Raw genomic sequence first — 25,440 nt, forward strand, 5'->3', positions numbered from 1 at the left:
TCAAAAACTACTTTCATTCTTTTTTGACTAGCTGTGATTTTTGGGAAGTTTCTTAATGGCACATGTTCCTTAATGCCTTCAGTCATGCTATCTTGTTAATTGCATCATCTGCTTCAGAAGGAGATATTCCATTATCAGAAACTGAAGTGCACACTACTGTTTATCGTTTGCTGTTTTTCCACAGAAAATAGAGGAAAGGAATTTAATCCAGAATGAGAACAGAAAAAATAATCTGAATGAAAGTGTAGTCTGCTTTAGACTGTCAATAAATGTTTTCTTCAAAAGGCAAAGTAAGACTTTCACTAACAAGCAATAAATTTACTCATTTTCAGAAGGGCCCACAGCATAGAAATTGGAGAAAATGAAAGACAATTATATTTATACCATAAACAATATCCAAGCAGCACTGCACAAAACACCAACAAAACAGTCTGCTAAAATGCAGTAGATTGTGAGTTTATTTTATCTTGTGTGATAATGGAATCTTCAGCTAAGAGTATAATCCTGGTCTGTGCTCAGTAAATCTCCTCATTGCAGAGTTCATGTCCCTCATTTTAAAGACATGAGTTTAGTAGTAGCTTTAAATTAACCTAGAGTTCTTTCTAATGCCCTCTTATGTAATCATGGAATGGGCCAGCTCAAATAATTGACAAGCTTTGGGATAAATTGTGAACATATTTATGTGATTGATTAATTCTGAAAAATTTGACCCTGTAATTTGTTCATTTTTGTTCCTCTTGGTAGGTTTGCACCCTTCTAAGACCAAACTGGAACTACAAAAGCATCTAACCACACTAAATAACCAGGAACAGGCCTCTGTTTTTGAAGAGGTTCAGGTAAGCTTTGTTTCCTACAAGACTTTAAAGCAGTTGGTGTTTTTAAAATAACAGAGGTTATTTTCATTTTTTGTGAATCATTCATTATTTTCACTTAATAGACTGTTAGCCAGCTAGTCCTTTAATTTCAGTTGTTTTTTAAACAACTTACCTTTTGATGAAAATTACTGTTTTACTCATTTTTCTTCCCCCAATACTCCTTGCTTTCCATGGAGTTGTTGCCTTCTCACTGCATAAAACTGAATACATTTTTTATGAGTGAAGGCAATAATATGTACTGTGAGGGTATTCAAACTGTTACTTGGACCAAAAAAATTTCTGTAATATTCCCAGATGAGAAAATTTCTTGCCTAAAATTTATCCTAGATCTTAATTCTTGTCAAACTAGCTAAAGAAGTTAAACTTTCTATATTCTTAATTAAATCTATTTTAGGAAATAGGAAGGCATAGCTGTATTTAAAACAGATGATGTGCGTTGTAAGAAATTCACCGGGATTGAAACACTGTTGAAGTCAGACTTTTTAAAAAGTAATGTTTCCTTCCCCTTTGAGTCATTTCAGTCTCTTTGTGTGTTTCCATGTGGTAGTTTATCACTCAATACCAAATTTGGAAGTTACTCTGTGGAACCAATTCCATGAGCTGAGTGAATTCTTATCATAGGGCAGCTAGCAGCACTGTTGCCTTTTAGTGTTCTGCATACCGTCTAAAGCTTCCAGTAGTCACAGGAAGCTGTTAATTGCTTCTGGTGAGGGTCTGCAAACCATTAACTTGGTAAAACTAAGGGTAAAGTACAAATCTCCTGCCCATCTTTCTCAGCTAACTTTTTCGGTTAGAATGTTGCATTCTTGCAGGTCCATGTATTGTTACCATGATTTGCATTTTTAGGTAACTGTATTCCTGTGGTACTTCTATTAATCTAATGTGCTACCTTGGCATTAATTCATACTGTGTCCTCTGCATTATATCAGTAAGCTTAAGGCAGCATTTGTTTTTCAAAAACTAAGTTTTTGGGATTAAATTCTTTAATAAATTGTTTTAAAATCTTCTCTTACAATCATTGAGGTCAAAATAGAATGCAGCACAGATAAATAGGTTCATCTTGTGCACTAATTTATAAAAATCCTATGTCATTTTCCAAAAACTAAATGTCCAGTGCGAAAGATTTCTAGGAGCAGTGTTGTGAATCCTGTCTCTAGGATAGTACTGCATGTGTGCTACAAACTCAGAACTACAGTAGTTCAGTTTTCTTTATATCAAAAGAAAATTGGCAAAAAATATTTTTAAAGCCTTTATTTGCGTGTGGCAGTTTGATATCTGTACAGATGTGCTCTGTCTTAGGTGTAAATTCTGTCATGCATGAAGTGAGGTCAAATGTTTTTGTGGCTCTATTCGTGCTTTGCCTGGGACACTGGTGTCCTCTGGTGGACTGGAGTAGTAGCATTAACAGATTAAATTGTTCTACATTGATGATTTATTGCAGTGGCAAATGAAAAGTGCAAAGATTTGGAAACTGTTACACGAATGTATATTTACTGTGTTTCTTGTGTTTTCAATTACAGAAATTAAGACCACGAAATGAGCAGAAAGAGAATGAGCTGGTTATCTCTCTTTTGAGAAACATGTATGAAGAAAAACAGAAGGACCATGTTCATGTTGGAGAAGCAAAGCAGGTAGATAATAATTCAATTTTAATTCATATAAGGAGAAGCCAGGAAAAAAAAATTCATTTGAATTTTATGTCTTTCTAAAGGCAAATTTCCATCACTTGCAATTTGAAACTTCAATATGTAAGCAGTGGTGAATACTGGGTTTGCTTATGGTTCATAAACTATTGTCATGTGCCAAAACAGGTATCTCCAATTTTGAGGTCCCTGGTACAGCCTGATTTCAGGCCTAGGAGACAGAGGTGCAAACAAGACAGACTACTAATTCATTTATTTGTTCTCACTGCAATGAAAATTCAGTATATGTGAGAGAATGTACAATGAATTTGTGATTGCTCTCCACTGATGTGTGGCATTTGCCATTTCGCTGTCACTGTTGAGTCAGTGTAACAACAGCACATTGGATTTGTTCATTGATAAAGCCTATTACATTTACTCAGGACTGAAAGTTATTTCTTGTGTGCAAACAATCATTTGAAATGGCCTTAAGATGAGGAGGATTGCTGAAGAAACAGCAGCAGAGACTCTTACCCATGTCCAAAGAGATGGGCTACCTTTTATCCTCTATCAGGTTCCATCGGTGCTGTTTAACTGACTATTTATACAGCACAGTTAACGCTTTTCCGAAGGAGTTAGTGATTTTGGATGCCTTGGTTTGTGGGTAGCTACCTTGAGACAACTCGAGGAGGTTAGTCTTTAAAAAAGGATTCCATCCATCCATTTTCAGGAAACTTTCAGTTACAATTATTTAGACCCTTTTAAAAGTCTTGACTGTCCCTCTGCTGTTGTTTGGTAATTCCACTGTGATGATTGCTGTCAGCCATTTGTGATATAAACTAGCAAATTAATGTATGGAGAATAATTAGACCTGTGAAGAAATTAGGAAAGTAGCAGCAAATCTTCCTTTACTGTATTTTCATTTTGTTAATCTCTTCTCCTTTTATGGCTTACTAACTAATTATTGATTTCCCTGAGTAAACAGAAAGAAAAATGCGTATTTCACTCTCTGATTTATTGTCTTGGGCATCTCACCTGAAATACGATTTTAAGAAAATTAAAAGCCCACAATTAACTTGTCCCTCTTATCCCACAATTTCACTTGTGGGATAAGAGGAAGAATTGCCTGAGGTCCTCTGTCATCATACCTGAAATACTTTATTTGGTGTAAGGCTAGCTGATGGTCAGTCACAAACATCTTGGAAATAGGGATATACAAAATGAGATAAGATCTTAGTATGTCTTCAATTATTTGAAAATTTATAAGGCTTGCTGTGATCTGTTTGCTCAGTTCTGAAACCAAATTGGTTAATAGGACACTTCCAAAGATGCCAGTGTTTTAAGAAGAGAACTGACTTCCCCATAGTCTATCATTTATCTCAGCATAACATTTTATATTTACTCTGATAATTTATCTCCAGCCCTGTGTAATAGTAGATACCTTTGAACACATACTGTTATTTGTCTCAGCAATCATTAACCCATGATACCCTGATGTCCCTGTTCCCTTCTGTTCTGCATATTCACTTTCATGCTTTTCATTGCCTTTAAAAAAAATACATTTAAATCAGGAGAAAAAAGATAAATATGATACTAGTACATGGATCTTGTGCAACAAAAACACTTTAAAATAAGTGTCTTTTCATAAGAATGTAATAGCAAGCAGCATCTGATTTACCTTTGGAGAATAAAATGAGGCACAAAAGGCAAAGATCACAGGCTGAAATAAGAACAATTTACTGGAAACAGCAGTGAGGTAAGCAAATGACCAGTAATAGCAACAATACTAGTCACAGAGGGTATAAGAAAAGAAACTATTCACAGGGAATACACCCCCCAATGATAGACAGTACTGGAAGGCTCCCTCCTGACACATTTTTTTTGACTGGAAGGAGCCCCTTCTCTCTGAAGAGAGACCCCTGCCTCCAGCAATGAGAGATGGTATAAAATATCCTTAAGATCCTGGCCATGCCCCCTCCTGGCTACTACAAAAATTAACCTTGGCCTGACATAACCAGGACAGAAGTTACAAAGAAAATACAGGAAGCTGTAAAGTTGTCATACTGGAAATAGGATGTTTTAAAATTACATCTAGGTGGGACAATTTGGTGATGGTCATGATACGTCATTCAGCTGCCCAGTACTAGTCATTGCACAGATCAAGCATTCGGATCTCTGAATTTAGGGACAAGTAGAGAGATGCTTCAAGATGAGCTTCAAGATGAACCTCCCAAAACATCATTGAAAACTGAGCTCTGGTTCTACTGCAGATATTTGGTTTGGATGGTAATATTTGTGTCATAGTATTGTTTTTATGTTTGCTACATTAGTATTCACCAGCACTAAAAATGGACTGAAATATTTATTTAAGAAATAAAACTCTCAACTGACTGTTAGCTTTAAGGTGAAAATGTTTCTGCTGGTGAAATGTAGATGAGTTAGATTGTTACACATATTCCTGGCCATTAGAAAGACCCATTTGACCATAACGAAGAAAGTTGAGAGTTTCTGTTAATGATGAGATTTTGATTCATTTTTTTGGTTGAAGAAAAGGAAATCCATGAGTAATCTCTAATCTGTTACACTTAAACATTTAGAATTTGTACAATTCTGCATTGGCATAAATGAAAATTTGTCAGTAGAGCCATAAATCCGTATTAAAATGGCAATTCTTCTGAAGCATGCTAGTTCACTCAGCACGTTTCCTGTAAGAGATTTCCTGTCCTTATTTTTGGATAGTCTGTTAAACTTCAGTACAAGTATCACTAGAGAAGAAGGCATGACAAGCTGAGGACACCAGGAAAAACTATTGATACAGGTTACAGGAGTCTTCAAATGGTTCACTGAGATTTTCTCCATGCTGTTGAGTATTTTGCATTTCTTTCAAACACTTGCAGGCTTCACAACCTCCTGCTGAGAATGCTGTAAATGAAGTGTCCAACAGTGCTCCGAGATTCAGATTAGACATGTTAAAGAACAAAGCAAAGAGGTCTCTTACAGAATCTTTTGAAAGTATTTTATCACGTGTAAGTATATTCATGTTTATTGTCTTTGAACATAATGTCATTGCTTTGTTTATTTGATAGAAAAGTCTTATTTGTTAGCATTCCAGGCCTTAGCCCAAAGGTTAATAAAGTCACAATGAAAAAAATATTTCAGTGTGCATTCTAGAAGACAAAAAAGCAGGGCTTTGGTAGAGAGAATACCAAGTCCTGGATGAAGTGAACTAATTCCAAGATAAGAAAGTATGTATATAGGCATTTAAAAAATTAATATGAAGTTTAACATGAAGACTTATGAAAAGCTCTTTTGGATTTACAAAATTAAAACAGTAATTATAATTGTTCACTTCTCTTTATGTAGAAGGAAACTACTAAGGAGCTGACTAAGCATTTCTAGTGAGATGTGTTTATTAGTGACACAGAAGTGATGACTAGTGGCATATCTGAACTTTTAAATTCTGAAGATTATTTGAAGGTGAGGAATGTAAAGAATGCCCCTAAGAACATGAAGGCATCTATGCAATATTACATCTGGTAAAATTCTCTATAGACAGTGTCTGGAAATACTGATTAGTGGAAAAAACTTGGGCTTCTATGTAATAGTGATTCCTTTCCAACCTAGCTAATTCTGTGATTCTGTGAAAATGTTTATCATTAACAGATCCCTGAAATTAGCTACTGAAAGTAAATAGCAGCAGTTTGAAATTACATCAGATGTCAAGTTTAATCACAATTTAAATCTATGGAGTGTCTTCTCATTTGAATATACTTCTTTTTGCACCTCATGAGAAAAGTCTGAGGAAAATAGTAGGAGGCTTGGAAGGACTTCTGCTTGACAAAGGATTAAAAAAATCAGACCTTCTCCCTTAAAACAAAACAGTTGTGGCAGAATGCCAAACAACAAATATTCAGGAACAGATATTGGACAGTTACATTGAAGCAATATCGAGTATAATTTATTAGTTCACAGACAAGCAATTTGTAGTGACAAATCTAGGTTTTCAAAGCTTGTTTCAGACATCATCTGTAACCCGGTCTCTTAAGACAAATGATAGCAAAAGCAAGGTTTTCCTGTTACAAATGTACATATAGAAATGCCAAGATGGCATTTCTAGAATTCACCCCTATAAAATCCTACTGCACCTGTGCTCAGGATATGAAATATAATGTTAGTGTTGTTATATTAGCTGTAGTACTGTTCTAATTTTTTTCAGTTTATCCTGATGGAAGCACCTGCCCTTCATGTAAGCATAGCTTTCTGGTTGCATTTTCACTGGCATTGCTGTTTTGATGAAAATTCTTGATTTTGATCAGATCTGGAGCCAGAAACTTTGGCTGAGCTAGAATGATAGTCACTGTTGTGAATATTGACAACATTTTATATTTTACCTGGAATAAAACTTCAAAGAGAACATGAGCTTTAACTTCAGAACATGAAAAAATTATATTATTTAAGGTTAGGAAGATACAAGTTCCATAATTCTGTTAGCAGATCAGAATTCATCAGATATTTTTTCTTGGTTACACAAAAACATTAATCAAACAAATTATATAAAAACATTGTTCACCAATTCTACAGGGATATTTATGCTTTCTGATTTGTAGGCACTGAATGGTAATACCAGAAATTGTGTTTTCCTATGTATTAAATTTATATAGGTTTAGTCCTTTGTAAAACACATCCGTTTTATTTTTCTGTATCTTTGTAAGTACCTAATAGAGAAGGTGCTGTAACAGTAGTTCTAGTACATGTGAAATATGTAATTATGTACATATCATAGAAAGCGCATCATTGCCCATGAGAATTCTTTAATTCTACAGGATCCTTCAAGTCAAAAGAGACTATCCTGAATGAAGCTTCTGTTTCCCATAGGGGAAAAGGGTATATTTAGGCATTTCAGGAAATTAAATTTGATGCTGTCTGTGAAAATTACAGATTCCAACTGTGCTACCTAAATCTCTTTGGTGTGCCCTGTATATCATAACATTAACTGCTGATGTGCTTTATTTCTACAGGGCAGTAAAGCCAGAGGTCCACTGGACAGGTCTGGTTCTGTGGATTTGGACAGCTCTATGTCCAGTACCTTAAGCAGCACAAATAAAGTAAGTAAAGCCTGGGGTAATTGTACATATTTAGACACTTCAAAAAATATCTCCTGAAACAGCTAAGTATGAAATATGGTCAGATATGAAATGTTTCAAGTTGCTTTCAAACTTTTCATTCTAATCCCTGTGTTATAAAACAGAGAAGTGCTATTGAATTAGAAATGCCTTGTACTGTATATAACACATATTTTTGTATGAATATGTGAAATAAAATATTATATAACATCATCTGAATTTTACAACAGTGTGCAGCAAAACAAAGGCTATAATTAACATGCTGTCAATCCTAATCTGACTTGTTTTAGCCTTGAAAGTTTATACCATGAATGCAGGACTGTATTAAAAGAAACATAAAACTAAAACAGAAAGCAATTTCCCTGTTTGTGTGGTTAGAAAACTTTTAGTCTGTATAAAAATACAAATAAAATACAAAGCCAGTCTTCTTCCCTGGAGGCAGCATAGCACTCTGCAGGCTTAGATATACAGCTATTGATTCTGCTGTAATGCCTGCTCACCTGCAGACTCTTGACGCCATGTAAACAAGAGTCTGCTCTTTCTGCTGATGTTTTTGAAAGAATGGCTGATTCTGCAGGAATACACAAGGTGAGGAATAAAGAAAATGCATGGCTTGGGATTGAAACAGGCATCTAGTCATAGGCTTAAGTTCTTTGTGTGAATCTGCAGGTAGACAAGAGGAATGTTACATGGTTAGGTGGGTTGCTAGAGATACAGCATTCTGCAATGCTGTATCGATGCTGCCACTCTTTTCACTGTTAGCCAAACTTCACCCTTTTGTTCTGACCTTATTTCTTTTGAGTTGTATTCAACATACTATAAAATACAATTACTCTCAAAATTACTCAAAATTTTCTCTGCAAAATAAAGACTCTATTTTGTTGGCCTAAGAAGGACATAAAACATCAACATCTTTCTTTGACCTAGCTTGATAAAAATGTGTGTTTTTGAAGAAGATGTCTGTGGGATGTGAATAATGACCTGGTACTGCAATCTCAAAGATGGATTCTAAGCCCACATATTGATAACCTTATTTCTTACACTGCTAGGAGCCACCATTGCGTGAAAAGGAGAAAGACAGACTTCCTACACTTCCTGCAGAAAATGCTGTCAAGACCAGTGGATCATTGGATGATCTCTGCAGCAACACAGAGGATTTCTCTCTGGAGCAGTCTGTTACATTGCCCCAGCAGAGCTTTCGGAGGCGAGCAAACACACTCAGCCATTTACCAACAGAGAACCAGGAATCTCTGGGGCCTGTCGAAACATCACCATCTGTTCCTCAGAGGAAACTTATGAGGTATCACTCAGTGAGCACAGAGACTCCTCACAAAAGAAAGTAAGCCTTATTGAAAGCAGGCTATGATTTTGTTTGTTGAGGGCATATTTGGGGATGATAATTACATACCAGGTATGTCCTCTTAATGGATAAGAGATGCAGTGTGTCACTCCTTGGAGGTTTGTAGGTATTCTTTTTAAAAGCACCTTTAGCCTTATGGGCTTCACAGGGGAAAGAAGACATGAGATGTGTAGTTCCACAGTATATCTCACAAACTACTTGATTCAGTTATATTTGTCCAATCAATCATTTTTGTTGTTTTGATCTGTGAGCAGTATAAATAAATGCTACTTCTTGTTTTCTATTTACATAGAAAAATCCAATCGCTTCTGTGATCCTGAAAACCTTAGTAGTTGGTGATTTTATATGTAGCTTTGAAATAGCACACAAAGTGACTTAAAGTGCCTAGTTACTGGTAGAGCTGGGGCTCTTGTCTACCTTTCCATTGAGCCTATGTAGATTTTACTCACAAAAACAAACTACTACTTTCTTTAATATGAATATTGTTCAAGCTGTCCTACTTCAAAGGCCTGCCTCTGCATCTCTAGTTGCCTCTTAACTTTATGGCAGTTTTGTCCCTTCCTTCTATCTGGCTTTTTCCAATTACTGTTAAAATACTTCCGTATTTCACTTCTCATTCATTGAAACTCTTGATCATATGCCTGACTTTCTCATCGAAATCAAGGGGAAGCACATATAAAGAAAAAGAAATGGGTCTGCTAGTGCTGTTTTTGGTGAGTTATAATTGGTCATATTCTGAAATGCCTTGCTGAAGCCTGTAAACATGAATTTGGGGCTTTGCTGATTGGGTTAAAAAAATGTTCGCATTCTTACAGTTACTGCATTAACTGTGAAAAACATAGGAAATGTCTCATTTATATATGCCATCTCCCTTTCGAAGATTAGAGAAGGGGTTTCATTTTTTTTTTCCCTCCTTTCCTTTCTTTCTGTGTTGTTCTCTGTGATCTCAACTCCATCGCTCTGGTTGGAATCCGCACTATATGGTGTGAACGAATCTGTCGGCAAATCTAAAAGTTCTCCTGGTCAACTTGCACGTTCTCCTACTCTAGCTCGTCTTAATCCCTCGGCCTCTTCACCCAACTTTTTAAAATATCTAAGGCATAATTCAAGTGGAGAACCAAGTGGGCATTTTGCACAAAAAAGGTGAGCTAGTACCTGCAAATAGTTTGGGATAGGGTTTGTTTTTCTGTGTCATAGATATGAAACTCTATAGCACAAATAATTAAAACAATTTAGTATAGAACAAAGATGGTAGATTTTTATGGGGGAGAGAGCTCTTTAACTACTCCACCACTGAATGTAGAGCTAGTACTTACATAATTTGTTGTTTTAATCAAATTCTTTCAGACACTGGCTCTTTCTTTAGAGCCAGTTGTTCCAAAGGGATTTGTTGTTATGCAGCAGACAGCAGCACTCCTTAAATGGTTTGAGGGATAAGTTGCCAAGAACCTGAGAGCTCACTCTGTCTGTCCTTCTTGAAGCATTGGATTCTGTCCTTTGTTCATGGTAACACAAAAACACTGTTTGTGCCTGACATTAAAGGCAAGTTGACCAAGTAGTTAAATGGGGCAAGAAGCAGCAGGACTATGGAGAGCTGAGAGGAAAAAAACCCACCACATACAACCCCACCACCATCCCCACTCCTCACAAAACAAAACCCCAAGAATAAACAAAAACCCCAACCCATCAACCCATTATTTGTTTTGATTACTTGCAACAGTATCAAATTATGCTTTTCCATGCCTTCTTTCTTAAAATACAGACAGAGAGCATGGAAGAAAAGGATATTAACACTTGTTTCCCTGAGAACCTGAAACTAAGTGGCTCCCTAAAAATCATAAACTGTGAAACTCTTTCTTAACTCCTTGAGCTAAAACTACTTATTTAAGCTCAAAAGGCTAATGAGGCCAAATGTCCTCAGAAGCACTGTCAACAGTCACTGGCCATTGGCAAGCAATTTTTATTGCTGTTGCTGTTTATTTTTTGGTTTTGTTCTCTTGTGTGAAAGTTTCCTGTTTCCCCAAGGTGCTGATTTTTCTAAACCTAAGAAAGTACACAACTGAGGATGCTGCTTCACCAGTTTCTTCAGTTGCTGAGTACTAACTAGAATCTGTTAATTCAGCTTTACCTCAGAAGTATGACATAGCTCAAGGCAGGAAATGAGAGTCTGCAGAATCCTGTTCACTCTTCAATTTAATAAGACTTACTTGAATCCTGAAGGTTAAATTCTCAAAGCATTTTTTTCCAAGTGATTTGGTAATGATTCTGTTTGCACAGTTGCAACTTCTCCTTTGCTTTCCCCATCTCTTAAGGGTATGCCATATTGAGCATCTAAGCAGCAGGACTGAAAATGGAAATTGATAGGGATGTCAAATGGGTTAATGAGCTTAAATTATTACAGTCAAGCTTCCCAATTATGTAAGTGAAATTACCACGTAATTGTAATGGTTTTACAATGTAATTCTAAGTGAGCCCTGTTTGCAGGGCACACCATGGTACAGCCTTATCTTCTTTATTTCAATACCAGCTACTAAAGAACCTGCTTCACTTCATGCTAGTGATCATCCCAGAGTATTCTACCCTCCCCCTCGCCTTCTATTCACATCTTCAGGAAACAGTGCTAAAATGCCATCCAAATAGAACATTACAATTTATCAGAAACAATTCTTTCTTAAACTTACTTTTTCAGGAGTAAATTCTCCTGCTCATGTGGTTTTGTGTAGTGTCTCAAAAAAGGTCTTCTAGTATCGTCAGCCAAGTAATTTTCCATATTTTCATTCCATGCAAAAACTTTTCATTATCTGAGTTATTCTTACTTTATTCTATTAAACTTCTTCTGAGTATGTTTCAGGCTTCTTATTTTAAAAGACACTTAAATAATTATTTTAAATGAAAAGAATTTATATTAAAAGAATTACGGGCCAGAAGACTGTTGGTGAAATTTGATTAGCGCTCCTGTCTGTTGCATAAACAGAGCCACAATCCTGAATGATCAGTCAGAAGGCTTAGCTTTTAACTTTAAAGTTCCAAGTTTGTCTGAATAAAACCTTTTAATGCTTTACGAAATAGTTTTTGCCAAAGTCTTACTTTTCATTTGCCAGCACGGTGATTATCAGTGTCAACTTTTCCTAACCTTTTCCCCCGAACTTAGTTGGTTATTGAAACTCATATTTAAGAAAATACGATAAAGTTGGCATTGGTTTTTATTAGATTAAGGGAATTTATTTAAAACATGCACTAAAAATCTTGCAATATAGCACAAAATAATAACTTTACTGGAAGTACATTTATATACATTGGAACATTCTGGTTTGCCCAAACAAATTTCTCTCTCAAAGTAGGACTTTGTTAGCAGTTTTAGTTTTGACTGTGGTTTCCTTGATATTCAGACCTTCAGGATTTAGCTGCCTTTTGTTTGACACTTAGGAATGTGTATTATTTTTATTCTGTGGATTTATACTTCTTTGTTCTAAACTGTACTTTTCCCAACTGCACTCTCAGCATCTCCTACCGTACTGCCTTAAGGAAAAAGCTTCATTCTTCCTCTTCTGTGCCAAATTTCTTAAAATTTCTGGCTCCTGTAGATGAAAATAACACCTCTGACTTTAGGAGCACAACAAGGTAGGGTTCTCTCTTAAAGCCTGAAGGTAAAACTGTATTTTCAAAGATTTCTTTGTCTGAAATATTTCAAATGCTTCTTGCACTTGCAAAACCTGATTTGTGCAAAGGTTCACCTGCGTATATTCTGCATGTAACTGCTGTTCAAAGAATTAAGCTATCCCAGGCTACTCTCCCATTAGGATGGCAGATCTTAGTCATTTTTTATGTTGCAATGGTCATGCAGCTTCTATCTGTGTATTTCTGTGATTATTCCTGACACAGGAGAGTTTTCACTTAAGAGAATATATGATTCATCCTAAGCAATGTCAGTGTCCTCAAACTGGAAGATCACCTGTAAAATGCTCCTCCCTGTTGCTGCCAGAGCTATCTGGATTTCATTTATCCCTTTTAGCTTCTACAGCGACTCATGTAACCATTTAGCTAATAGCTGGAATAAAGCAATGAATAGTTTAGAGTTCTAACAGATGAAAGTTACTAGTGGGATTTTTAATAGAAAAACAGCATTGTTCCTCACTATTTCATTTTGTATTCTGAATAAAGACCTCTGTATGGCATGTGTGGATGACATCAAAGGAGTAATATCCAAGGTTCTTGGATTTTTTTCCCAAGTTTCTTGCATGTTTCAGAGGTAGTCTTGCTAACAGAAAGGTTTAAAGTTTTTCTCCCTGTCTGTGTCTGGGGGAAGTATATTGCATACCCAGTACACAAAAGGTTGGAAGTTCAGTTGTTGTTTATAAAGCTCCTTGATGAGTTCTGATAAAAGGCATCAGCAAGTCTTTGTGTCTCCTATGAATAAATGCTAAGTTTTGTGGATGGCATGTAAATAGTGTAAAGCTACATTATTGTGTATGTATGTTAAATATGTTCTGATTAATATCCTGCTGCAAAGAAAACTGAAAATTAATTAAAACTGGAAAGAGTAGACTGCACAGAGCTGCCAGTCCCTGTTTGTGAACCTCAGTGCTGTTTGCAGCCATGTGTAAGCCTCTGCCACAAAGTTCCACCTTCCTACCACTGCGAGCTTGGTCCAGCATGTGCACAGCACGCTGCACTCCCAGGGCAGTGGCCCCTGGGCTCCCCAAGGCTGTGTGGCTGCTCCTGGCACACCCAGGTACCTCACAAGCTGTTCTGTGTTTGCCCTTCCAGCGACTACGAGTCCAAGCACGGCCAGCAGGCCCTGGATGCGGACAGCCCCGTGAGGACTCGGAGGCACTCATGGAGGCAGCAGATATTCCTGCGGGTGGCCACCCCTCAGAAAGCCTGTGATTCTCCCAGCAGATACGATGGTAAAGCCTGGGTTTGTTGGCTTCTGTGAACTTACTGTGTATGTAGTGTGTGAAGTGTGAATCATTGTGTCCACCAAGGGGATCTGTTTGCCTGGTGTTCTGTTTGTACTGTCATTGCAATTTGCCACCTATTTTTTGGTAATACTTAGCTCATTAGCTGTTGAGGTTTTACATTTCAGCTTCACATATAAATTGTTTCTATTGTCTCATGTTAACTAGCCAGAGAAGAATTTATTTTTATGAGTACTAGTTTAATGAGTTCTGGGGAAAAAAATGCATCACCAAGTATTGTGCTGAAGAAAAGAGAATGCTTCTATTTCATCTTTGTGTTGGAATATAGAACTACAGAATAGAAAAATTCAGGTATACCAGCTGGAATTACATTTATTTTATGATCTCATTTAAGTACTGTAGTGCATGCTTTGTCTTCATGTATGCTGCTCTAGTCTGTGACATTTGCAACTTGAGTCATAATTATCCAGTGTTCCCATAATTATTTTGTGAAATTTGTAGAGCTGAAGAACCACAGACTAGAAGAAAAGCACTGCACATAATCATGCATGTGCATAATTTTGTGCATTCACTTTACGTAAGCTAGATAGTACAGGATAGCACAGGACATGCTGGCACCAAGAATCCCTGAGAAAATACTCTGGCTCACTAAAGTTTGAATTTCACAGCATGAGCTTTTTAAGTTTTAACTTCTGAGTTACCTCTAAGGCCGTTATATGAAAAATAAGAAAATAGTAAGGAAACAGAAAGTAACAGTATCTTACAGTAAATGTAGTAAAAAGTAACCATCTTAATGTCACTGAGATGTTTTTCTTGCATCTTAAAGTGAGATCCCAATTAACTGGAGCAGGCACATAACCAAAGTTTTTCTATCATTAATGCACTGCTTGCAATGTAATTTGACTGACAGTGAGGTAAGCTGCATATATGGGCACAGATGTCTCTCAAATTTAGTGTACTTCAACATGAAGTGATCTCAGGAGCATGTTGTGTGAACATACAATGTGAAATGCTTTGTTGTACTTAAAGGCATGTTATATGAAGGACTGTTATATGAAACTTCTATTTTTACAAGTGTGATGTCTCTCTTTGTAACTGGAAATAGTCTTACTTGTTTTTGAAAGCCACAAAACCTTCCCATATTAAATAGGAAAATAAAATCCACCTAAATTGCCTACCCAAGCATTTCCTCTGAGACATAATAGCTGCAAGATACAATCTTAACAACCTACAGCTGGGTAAGCAGAATAGTTTGGGAAACAAGTGCAGCCAAAATGGAAAACAGGATGTGCTATTAATAGGAGCAGCAATTTAAAATATTTGGCCTTTTTTTGTTCCTTCATTTTCTTTTTTCTTTCACTGTACATTTATGAACAGTGTACATTTATGTACATTCTGTTTATGAACAGAAGAAAACTCAGAGTCAGGGCTTTTTTAAAATTATTTAAAGCTAATACTGGGTTTTTCTAATTGGACTTTTATGCATCTCCTGGAACATTCCTGGCAGTTAAGGATACTCACTTGTTATCCAGTCTCTGTGGCCTTAAAGAGAGCTGCTGTACAACTGGTCCTACATTGGACTCACCACCACAGATAACTAAGAAACCCCTCTAGTTCCAACATAAATGTAGCTACTTGTCATTCATCATCTTGTTTTTCGTTCATATTCTATCTTTTTTAAAGTCTTTCTCACTCTGTTTAGACTGATTTCCTTTCATTTGTACAAACAGCTGATGTATCACCAAAAGATCAATTTCAGCCAAATTGGACAGAGGGCAGAGAAGATTTTAAAGATAACATCCTTTGTCATGTTCTGCAAAAGTAAGCATGAAGGGAGGGAAATAAGGGAACATCTGTGATTTATGGGTTTCCCTTTATAGACACAGTCTCCACTGACCGGTTTCTCCCTTCAGGCGCCATGGCCAACACCCTACCGTAATCTGCAGGAGAGGAGTAAGGAAAGAAGCTGGGAAAGGGGTGTGTTTAAAAGCTAGTTATTCTGTCAGCCAAGAGACCCAGATCTCCATGACTCAGAGATGATACAGGTTTTCAAGTTTAGCCTGGGCTGCTTTACTAAACTTTGGGTTAAAGATAAAATCCACCAGGATGCCTGAACTCTGCATTGCTTTGACCACATGTGGGCAGGCATTTTCAACAAAATGAAACTGCTCTGTGACTGCAATTTCTCTGGGTTGTAATGAGTATGTCAGTTGTCACAAGAACTACAGACAGCTTTAAGCTTTATATTCACTGAAAAACCTAGGCTCTGACATTTGTAGTTTTGTTTGTATAGGCAGGTGGTGAGCTGAATCTCAAGGTGCAACATATTCACTGCTCTCTGTGTGGTTAACACAGCAGGATATGAAGGTGTATTTAGTAAAAGTTAAAAAAAAAATAAACCCCAGACAAGTGGTACATAGCTTTTGCTGCAATTTTGATCTTGCACTTTTGAGGTACTGAACTTAATGAAAGTCTGATATCCTGAGTTTCCAGTTGCAGCTTGAACAGCTTAAACAGGACTGAGTCCCACTGTCTTGCACTTCTGAATCCTTTAATTCTGTAGGAAGTGCTCATAAATAGTCTAGGCTAAAACGTCATTTTCCATAGTTCAGGTGGAACAAAATGGTTACTGGTTGTGCTTTGGGGGTTGCTTCATGAATTACCAAGCAGAGAGCACAGCTTGTTTTGCAGACACCATTATTTAAAAGGAAGGATGTACTATACATGAAAGAGGGTATTTTGTCCTAAATCAGTAGAAGAAAAATGCTTCACATAGATATGCTAGACAGATGTTTTCTCTTGCCAGCTGAGATTCCTGCCTTTTCTGGTGATTGGACTAAAGCAGCTATACTCAGCAAGGCAAGCACTCCTAAGCCTTGTAGAGAAACCATTACTTTTGGTTGTTGTGGGAGCAAAGCCCCATGTACACACCCTTTTCCAGCCACTTTCTGCTTGTTGGTGCTGCCACTTTCCTCTTCCCCCAGTATTTTTCCCTGCTTATGTACATAACTTTACAATTAAGCACATCTGAGAACTATTATGCAATTTGCTGCCTGACAGGAGAGCCAGGCGATTCCTGGTGAGCCTGGGGATGAGGCTGATGTCCAGTTTGAAGACCTAGAAAGGATTTTCTACATGAGTGAAATGATTTGTAGGACTTTTAATATTTTCCAGCTGGTAGCTGGAGGATAGAGAGCTGAATTATGCTAGTTCCATTGTAGCAAGCAGCAGTTCAAGTTCTCCAGCCTCGACTCCTGCTGTTAGTGGCTTCCCGTGAGCTGTTGTGATTCTGCGAGTGGTGTGGAGCGCCAGGGGGCAGCGTTTCTCTCACTGCCACCTTCAGACACTCTGTCTCATCCTCGGAATTCTGTTTCTGTCATTTATTTGTGGGAGTGTAATGAGTGCTGAATCCTGCAAAGTGGAGAGATAGAAAAAGGGAAGCACAGTCTCCTTACAAAATGGATCACACTTTGATCTGTTACAATGCTACATTTATCTCGAAAGAAGGTTTTTATTATTCTTTTTCTAAAGCTCTGTCTCTCCTACTCACTGTCTTAAACATTCTAAGTAATAAATGTGTTTCCTCAGTTATTTGATTTTTACCTTTATACCTCCCCACCCTGCTTGCAGGCAGATATTCCTAACTTCTGTAGCATCACTCAAGAGCCACATTTTTTTTAGCTATACAAGTGGTATAGGACTCTTTAGTTCTCTTTTCACTGGTAAAAAGGTGAAGGGAACAACAACTCAGTGATCATTTTAAACCAGATGAAGCATGGAAACACTTAAAGGCCCTAATTTTCAGTTGGCTCAGTTTTCTGGTCCCACTCACTGTATTACACAAACAATAGAGCAGGCAGGGACAGCTGTCTGGAACGTGACACACACTTACTCTTCTCAGGAGCAGGGCATCCTTAAATCTGTGTAGACTGATAATGAAACTTCACCTTGCACTGCAGTGCAGCAAGATATTCACTTACATGTATTCAGCATCTACAAATCTCTATGCAGTGGACAATTTTCACAGAGTTTTCACATATTGACTGTTCAGAATTGGTCATAGTAGGAGAACTGTTTTGCAGGTTGTCAGAAACTCCCAGCACAGTCAAGTCAATTGCTGGATTTAAGGGGGATGTGAATAGTTTTTAAAGGAAATGGTGGGAAAGTGATGGCACTTGTTGGAGCTTTCTTGCTGAGGGAGGTGGGTTGGAAGTAGGCAACAAGATTTTTGTAACAGCTGTGTCAATTTTACGGTTGGAGAATGGATTTGTTTTAATGTGGGCAATGTGTAATGAAGTTACCAGTTGAATAGTGAAAGAAGTTGAAATTCAGAGCAATGAGATACTTGTACTACTTTGCAGTACTCAGCAAATAAATTCAGATAAAAAATACAACTACATTTTATTTTAGACCTTGAGTTGCAGGAAAAAATATGGTATAGAAAGCACAAGTATCTTTGTAAGGAAAATGAACTTGATTCATTAATTAAAATTAATTTGGTTTCAGCCTCTGTCAGATAGAGGTGTCAAACTGTTAAATCCTAAGTGCGGAAGAAAAGTTTGAATTTGAAGAACTATTATTCTTTAAACCAGCTGTAGTTAACACCTGTCTGTTTATGTGCTTTGTGGTATGGGCTATATCTCTTGATTATTAAGGTGAATTTCTTAAAAATCATTTTGTAGTAGCATTGCAAATACTATAAACTGTTGCTTTAGCATTCTGTGCCTGAAGTGTTTATGGGGTGTAAATTATTTGTAATGTCTTTGCCAATACTGTTTTAGCAGCACAGTTATTATTAATTAAAACCAGTTGGTTAAAATTGATTACTCAGTTCTGCTCCTTTCAGAGCACATATGTGCTCAATCTTGATTTGCGGCATAGAAGTTTGGCTACAGCCAGTAAGTACACGGTTAATGTTTGGTGGCTTCTGTGCCCATTGAAATATCAGGGCATTCCTTTCTCAGGGATTGATAATAGCACATTAGATTAATTTGGAGGTAGTGAGTACTATCTAAGAAGTCTTGGCTTTAAAACAAAAGTCCAAAGAATCTTTCAGAGCTGATTTTAATCAATGGTATTGAACTACACAATTTTAAAAGAATTCTCCATTCAGCCATTGCTTTAAGTTGTATGTCAGATTAAGAAGAGCTTGTTGCTTCTTGTGGTTCTGTATCTGAAGCTTTCTGATTACAGAAGGCTCCTGGTCATTTTACCACATCTGATTATGAAGTTAAATATTCCCAACAGCTGTGTGAAATAATAATAATATTATATCCTTGGTTAGAGAAGCTTGCCTTTCTCTTTATTTCTGTGCCATGTGTGAAATAAGGTGTTGTACTACCTGAATGGAAAATCTGAAGAAAACTAAGGATATTGTTGATGTCTTTTCTTTTGGCAATTGAATCTTAAATTACATGAAATTCTCTTGTTTGTTTGCCAAGCTGAATTTTGTAAAGTTTAAAATGCAACAAAGTAACATAATGTAGTAAATAAAAGGCTTTTTTAACCCCAGAGAGTGGATGTGACTGGTAAATCGTGCATGTAGAGAGAGCCATATGTAAACAATTCCATAGTGAGGATGGTGGTAATGCATTATTATTGAACTTCCTCCCTATCAGCCCTTCCTTTCTACTTGAAGCATTGGAGTTTCTAATCAAAGATGAATCTTACTGTCTTGATTTTGGCAGTTGAGATTGGTTAGACTAAGTGAATTTGAAAGAATGTTTTTTAAGTATAGGCCTTTAGGTTGGTTTGTTACTTAAACCTTGTTTAATACTAAGGTGGATTGTTTAGGAAAATATTTGATAAACTAACTTTTTCTTAGTGATTTACAAATGAAATATCCCTGTTCATATAATTTCTGATCAGATATTGTCTGTTTTAATTACTACTGAGGTCATTCACCATCTTTCCATGTACAGACTTTCTTTAGTGTGGGCCCTAGTAGTAATATGTCATAATACTTCTTTCTTAATCTTTTGTACTTTGTTTTTTGTGTCATCTTTCCATTTAAGAGTTTTGTATAATGCATCTGTTGATCCCTCTGGACTGTAGGGATACTCTGTACCTTAGGGTGGAAGCACTGCCATGTGAAGCCAACAGCTAAGTATATATGAATAGATGAGCTGTACAAATTCCATCTTAGTCCATTGTTCCTACTGGCCTTGTCCTTTCTTGGGTATTGTAAGTGTTGGAAGCATAAGAGGAGTGCTTTTGAGGTACATATGGATGTGCTAGAATATTTGAGCAACATTTCCATCTGGTTCATGAGAAGTGTCGTCTGAAATTCAGTACCTTTAAGAAGTTCTCACAAGCCCAGGGAAGATGGTGTTTTCCCAGTGAAGTGCAGTTTCTCAGGGAATCCTTGGTTTTGACCCACACACTTATAAAATTCCATTGTGCAGAAGAATAGTTCTGAAGTGTAGTCCAAGTATGAACCTCAGATGGAAAATTACCATAAAATTTTTATTGATCAAATATACTAATATTGCCAAGTCCTGAACCTTAGAAAACAGAAGTGCAATAGAAGTGCAATAGGCTTGTAGGAGTAGCATGTATGAAGGCTTTATATGGAATTTTATATGGAAGCAAAGGAAGCAATATATTTGAAAGGAGTTAGGGTCAGGTCAAACGTGGAATAGGAGTCAACAAAAGCTGACTAAGTTGGCAGATGAACAGGGAAGCAGTCTTTCAGTGTGTGCTGAAGCATTCAGATTCCGCTTAAGTGCACCTACTAATCTCATAAAAGTTCTGAAGGATACACATTGCTTGGATGTTAACACATGGCAGTTTGGCTCAGTGGAATGTGAGCTCCCAGTTAAAAACAGTTGAATTGCTCCACTGTTTATCTTTGCTTTCTCTGCTGTCCTCCAGATCTCCAGCATGTAACAATGCAACACTCAGCTCCTTGTCACAGTAGTTCTGCTCTTGTCCATTCTGGATCCGGAAGCTGGGTGATACACCTCTCTATCACCTTGTATGTTCAGGGATATGGGTTAGTGCTGACTTACCAAATGTCTGAGTTTTTTATTTTGCTTTGAGGGATTACCTTCATGTCCCACCTTCCTCCCTCCTTTAGCAGCCAAACAGCTGATGTAACTCTGCAGACTTCTGACAGGCCACTAGAGCAGTTAAACAGGTTCATTTTGCGTTCTATAAATCTTGCCAGCGTGCAGACAGGAAGGAAGGCAGCTTTTGAATGTCTTGCACTTTATCAGAGTAGACTTTAGACTTTCTGTTAAATGTCCTCAAGTGATAAGAAGCAAAAGAAAAAATAGAAAAGGAGCTGCTGTTTGGAAGGCACAATCAATCCTAGGATTCTTCACAGAAGCATTAGAGGTAGGGTTGATAATCAGAATTGTTCAGCTTAGAGAATTTTGTAACCTTTTGTTTTGCTTTTATAGCCTTAAGCGTTATTTCTTTCAATGAATACTGATTTTATCAGATTATTCAGCAACAGATGGGAAGTTTTCAGCCTAAATGGAAGGAGGACTGTGGTCTTCAGTAATTAATGCTTTGCAGCAGTTCAGGTGTTGTCACAGTTTGATCACTGGAGAACGACAAGTGAGTAATGTCTCTGATAAACTTGTGAATTTGGTACTTGAAGACCAATCCCTGAAATTTGACCTAGGGAAGTGGGATGTGTAAATTAAAGACTGGAATATTCTAGATGTTGAGGTGTTCATTCTTGCTTTATGAATGCAACGTGTTTAATCCATTTTCTTGCATGTGTTTTGCCAGCCTGGGTTTTTTTGGGTTTAGGGCTTTTTTAGCAAGTAGGTATCCATAGACTGTGTCTGGACATAGTCTACTATTTTCTAACATATTAGTGCATATATGCATACATAAAATCAGAATACACATCTGACACTAAAAGAGATGCATAAACTACTGGGAGGATGTGTAGAAGAGACTAGTTTCCCCCAAGATGTGCCTGCCTTCCATATTGGATGCTGTGAGAATGGAATGTGAAGGTAAGATGTGAACAGACCACAGAAAGTGTACAGTAGATAAGGGTAGATAGTAGATAGATCCTATCTAGATCACTTTTATTTTTTTGCATTGGTGTATGGTGAGCATTTCTGTTGATTCCTCTTTCTTATGGTGTCATTATTGTATGCAGCTTTAGAGGAAATTAACAACTTCCCTTGATGATTGTTTTTTTATTTCTTTATTATTTTATTAAAAAAATATGTGAATTCTACCAGCATTATCCTTAAGAGCATTTCCCTTTAAATATTTCTTAATATGCACTAGGGAAAATTGGGATCAAAGGTACTATTTTTAGAAATTCTACATAAAAATGTAGAGAACATTGTCAACAGCATAGTATGTGCATCAAAACCTACAATTGTATCAAAACCAGCAATCAAATAAAAATAATTTTCCTTTCATGGTCAATAGAAGTTGAAAAATATTGAGTGTGTGTATCTTCTCTATGTGCTGACATTTGCCTGTAGCTCTTTCATAAATGCAGATCTTAGCCCACTGACGTCTTTCCATTTACCTGTAAAGAAAAAAGATTAATGTTTCCCAGTTTCTTTTAATGAATATTATAGTCTCTTCATTGTATTGATACTTTTCATAACCAGCTGTATTTTTGAGTGCATCTGTCAGTTTTCCTATTTTCTTTGCAAAGATGGTGATTGCCATTAAATTGTCAAATATTTGACCTTTGCCTAATTCTCATTCCCATGATGTTCATTGTTCTTTGAATGCTGTAGATACCAGATGTGTGGGTATCCACATCTATGTCCAGAGTGTAAGGTTGTAAAGATTTAAATTGTTCTGCTAGCTGAAAATATTACACTCTTTTTTATACATGTATTTTAACCCTAGACTTTGTGGTGGCAAGAAAATAAATAGTGTATAAGGAAACGGGTGGTATTTGGAGCCACTCTACTTCTCTCTGACTCTTTGAGAGGGGAAGACTGACAGTGGCAAGACTTAGAAAAGCAGAAGTGAACAGCTGTGAACATTTCCATTCTTAGTCATTTGAGCTCAGTTGTGTGAGTACCTTCAAACAAACAAGAAAGGATAGCTGCATATGAACTGCATGAGTGAAAGCAGAGTGACAGTCTGGGCAGAACTTGAAGGGGGAAAAGCCTTTCTATTTTGTTAGTTTTGAAGAGTTGGGATGCTGTGTGTGTGTGTTTAATTCAAAACCTTTGCCACCATGCTAGGCAACGATAAAGACATGGACACTGAGCTGCCTTCAGAATACTTGCTTCAGGAATGCTCCTTCTGCAGGAGCTGTTTGAAATAGCACACACAGATGTACTTGTCCTTGGCTGGCGAGTCTGTGGATGGATTTTGTTGCACTAACTTTAAAGCATGTATAGCTCAGGGAGCCATTTCATAGCCATTCTGGTTGGGTGAAGAAGTGCTGTTGCTATGGCCTTCTGTTTGAGATTTGGTAGGAAGAGATTTTAAAGTTGGTGAATTAAGTAATTTTTCTTCTAGATACAGGTTGTGTCAAAGACTCCTGAGCCTCCAGAGAAGTTATATAAAACAATAAAATTAAGTGATACTACAGCAGGTATTAAGAAAAGGTATAAAAGCTTGTGCTTCTTACATTGATTACTTGATGTAAAACAATGTTATATACCCTTTCCCTAAAAATAAATGATTTTTCAATTTGCTTGAGATTTATTTAATGTTCACTATCTTTTGTAATGTTTTTAGTCTTAGAAATGTCTTGCATGCTTGACAAAGTTATATATTTTGTGGTAGGCCATCTAAAGCCAAAAGAAGAAGTGCAGAAGGCTATGATATGGTTAAAAATGAGAAGTGAAAAAAGCATGTCTTAAGTGCCTGTCTCTCTTTCCACCTATTTACTTTAAGAGCTGGTAATCATCCCATTGTATGGCCTTAGGTGGTGGTGTGTTTGTGCAGCTAAGGGCGTTTTCTTTGTTAAACATGCTTTAGAGATTATTCTTTAAATTATGTGGGTGCTCTATTTGATTATATCTGCTATTTGAGTCATGCCACATTTCAGCTGTAGGTTATTGTTTTTGTAATTTCTCAAACTTGCCTTTTCCTTTCAGTTCTCTGCATGTAAAGTTGTAATTAGCAAGATGTCATCTTGGTGTGTGGTACAATGTTTTTACCAGGTTATAGAAAAAAATATTATAGAGAAAAAAATATTCTTTAGCCTGTATGATTCTTATTCTGAAGCAGCTTTTAAGTCTGTTTGAAACTGTCATTTGGGAAACTTTGCTTCGTATTGCTACCTCTTACCTATCTATCTATCTAAATATAGATGGATACATGATTTAGTGTATATATGTAGATGTGTGTATCTATATATGTGCAGTCCCTTCACTGTCCCTTCATTCACTTGTTCATGACATCCAAGTAGTTAACAACAACTTCTCTTTTTTAAAGATTACTGTGAATTGGGAGATCTTCCACCCAGATCCCCATTGGAACCAGTGTGTGAAGATGGCCCCTTTGGGCCTGTGAAAGAAGAACGGAAACGGACACCCCATGAGCTTCGTGAACTGTGGAAGAAAGCCATTATTCAGCAGATACTGCTCCTCAGAATGGAGAAAGAAAACCAGAAGTTACAAGGTTGGTGAGCTACACCCTACTGCAATACAAACTCACCTTTTGGTTTTCTCTGTGGCCTTGGTAGTGGAATGCACCAAGCCTTAATGAAACATTCTAGGAACCCACAGGTAGATTGGATTAGCAATATCTCCCTCAGCACTCATTAGTGTAGGTGGCAATGTATGATAATTTTTTTATTAACAAACCTTATTATTAGTTTACTTGATCTGAAGGAACACTTCTCTTTTTACCGTCACTGGGTTTTTTTTGACTGGTGTCTAGAAGCTCTCGCAAGGAATTCAGCATGATCAATATCATGAACTGAATTCTTTTCTGCATTCATATCCATAGGTCCTTGTCTGAGTATTGGTCTTTGCAATGTTGTGTTTAGCCAGTCTCGAGGCTCAAAGGAAGTTCTTAAAGAGGTTGTTGACTTGAAGCTATGGGTTCCTGCAGTAGTATCCATGCTGTACAGCAAAGTTTCTGCAGAGTGGTAATGACTTAGATCAGTCCAAAGGGACTTGAGAAACTTTGCAATTTGCAGTTGTTCTTAACCACAATTTTTCTGTGAATTACTTAGCTGCAACAAATCCATTTTGGTGGCAATTTTTACACATAAAGAACAGGTATATGCAGAATCACAAGTGATTGCCTTTGAGAGCTGCTCCTTCGAAGATATGAATGATGAGGACAGAAATTTTTATCTGGGTGATTCTAGATGTTCAGGAAGGGAGTAGGCACCTGAACCTTCAAAAGGGGAGGTACCTGGCATGAAAATGGCAATATTTCTTTTTCTTTCTCAACTAGAGGAAGGACAGACTTCCAAGAAGTATGTAGAGAGAGGGCCCAGCTGTATGAAAAGTTCAGTACACCAAACATTAAATCCTTCTTTAAACTCAGGCTAAGACACATGGCTGGAAAGACACAACAGCTCTTGGATATTGGATATGGCCTGTCAGAGCACTTGGCCCAGCAGTGTAGCTCCCAGCA

General features: G+C 37.1%; 1 protein-coding gene across 14 annotated transcripts in view; it reads left to right on the forward strand.

Annotated features, from left to right (window-relative positions):
- Positions 1 to 25,440, forward strand: part of TBC1D1 (TBC1 domain family member 1) — a 100,318-nt gene that overhangs the window by 55,797 nt on the left and 19,081 nt on the right. For 7 of the 14 annotated variants that reach the window (XM_072928079.1, XM_030270907.4, XM_072928078.1 and 4 more), the window contains 9 exons: positions 745 to 836; positions 2,396 to 2,506; positions 5,395 to 5,523; positions 7,516 to 7,602; positions 8,670 to 8,959; positions 9,995 to 10,123; positions 12,482 to 12,601; positions 13,748 to 13,887; positions 24,286 to 24,471. In XM_072928079.1, coding sequence (XP_072784180.1) covers positions 745 to 836; positions 2,396 to 2,506; positions 5,395 to 5,523; positions 7,516 to 7,602; positions 8,670 to 8,959; positions 9,995 to 10,123; positions 12,482 to 12,601; positions 13,748 to 13,887; positions 24,286 to 24,471 — 1,284 coding nt within the window. Of the gene's footprint in view, positions 1 to 744; positions 837 to 2,395; positions 2,507 to 5,394; positions 5,524 to 7,515; positions 7,603 to 8,669; positions 8,960 to 9,964; positions 10,124 to 12,481; positions 12,602 to 13,747; positions 13,888 to 24,285; positions 24,472 to 25,440 lie in introns of all 14 variants that reach the window. The other 7 variants (XM_030270909.4, XM_030270913.4, XM_030270911.4 and 4 more) reach the window with 5 other exon arrangements.

The sequence above is a fragment of the Taeniopygia guttata genome, chromosome 4, assembly GCF_048771995.1.
Source record: "Taeniopygia guttata chromosome 4, bTaeGut7.mat, whole genome shotgun sequence".
NCBI classification, from domain to species: Eukaryota; Metazoa; Chordata; class Aves; order Passeriformes; family Estrildidae; genus Taeniopygia; species Taeniopygia guttata.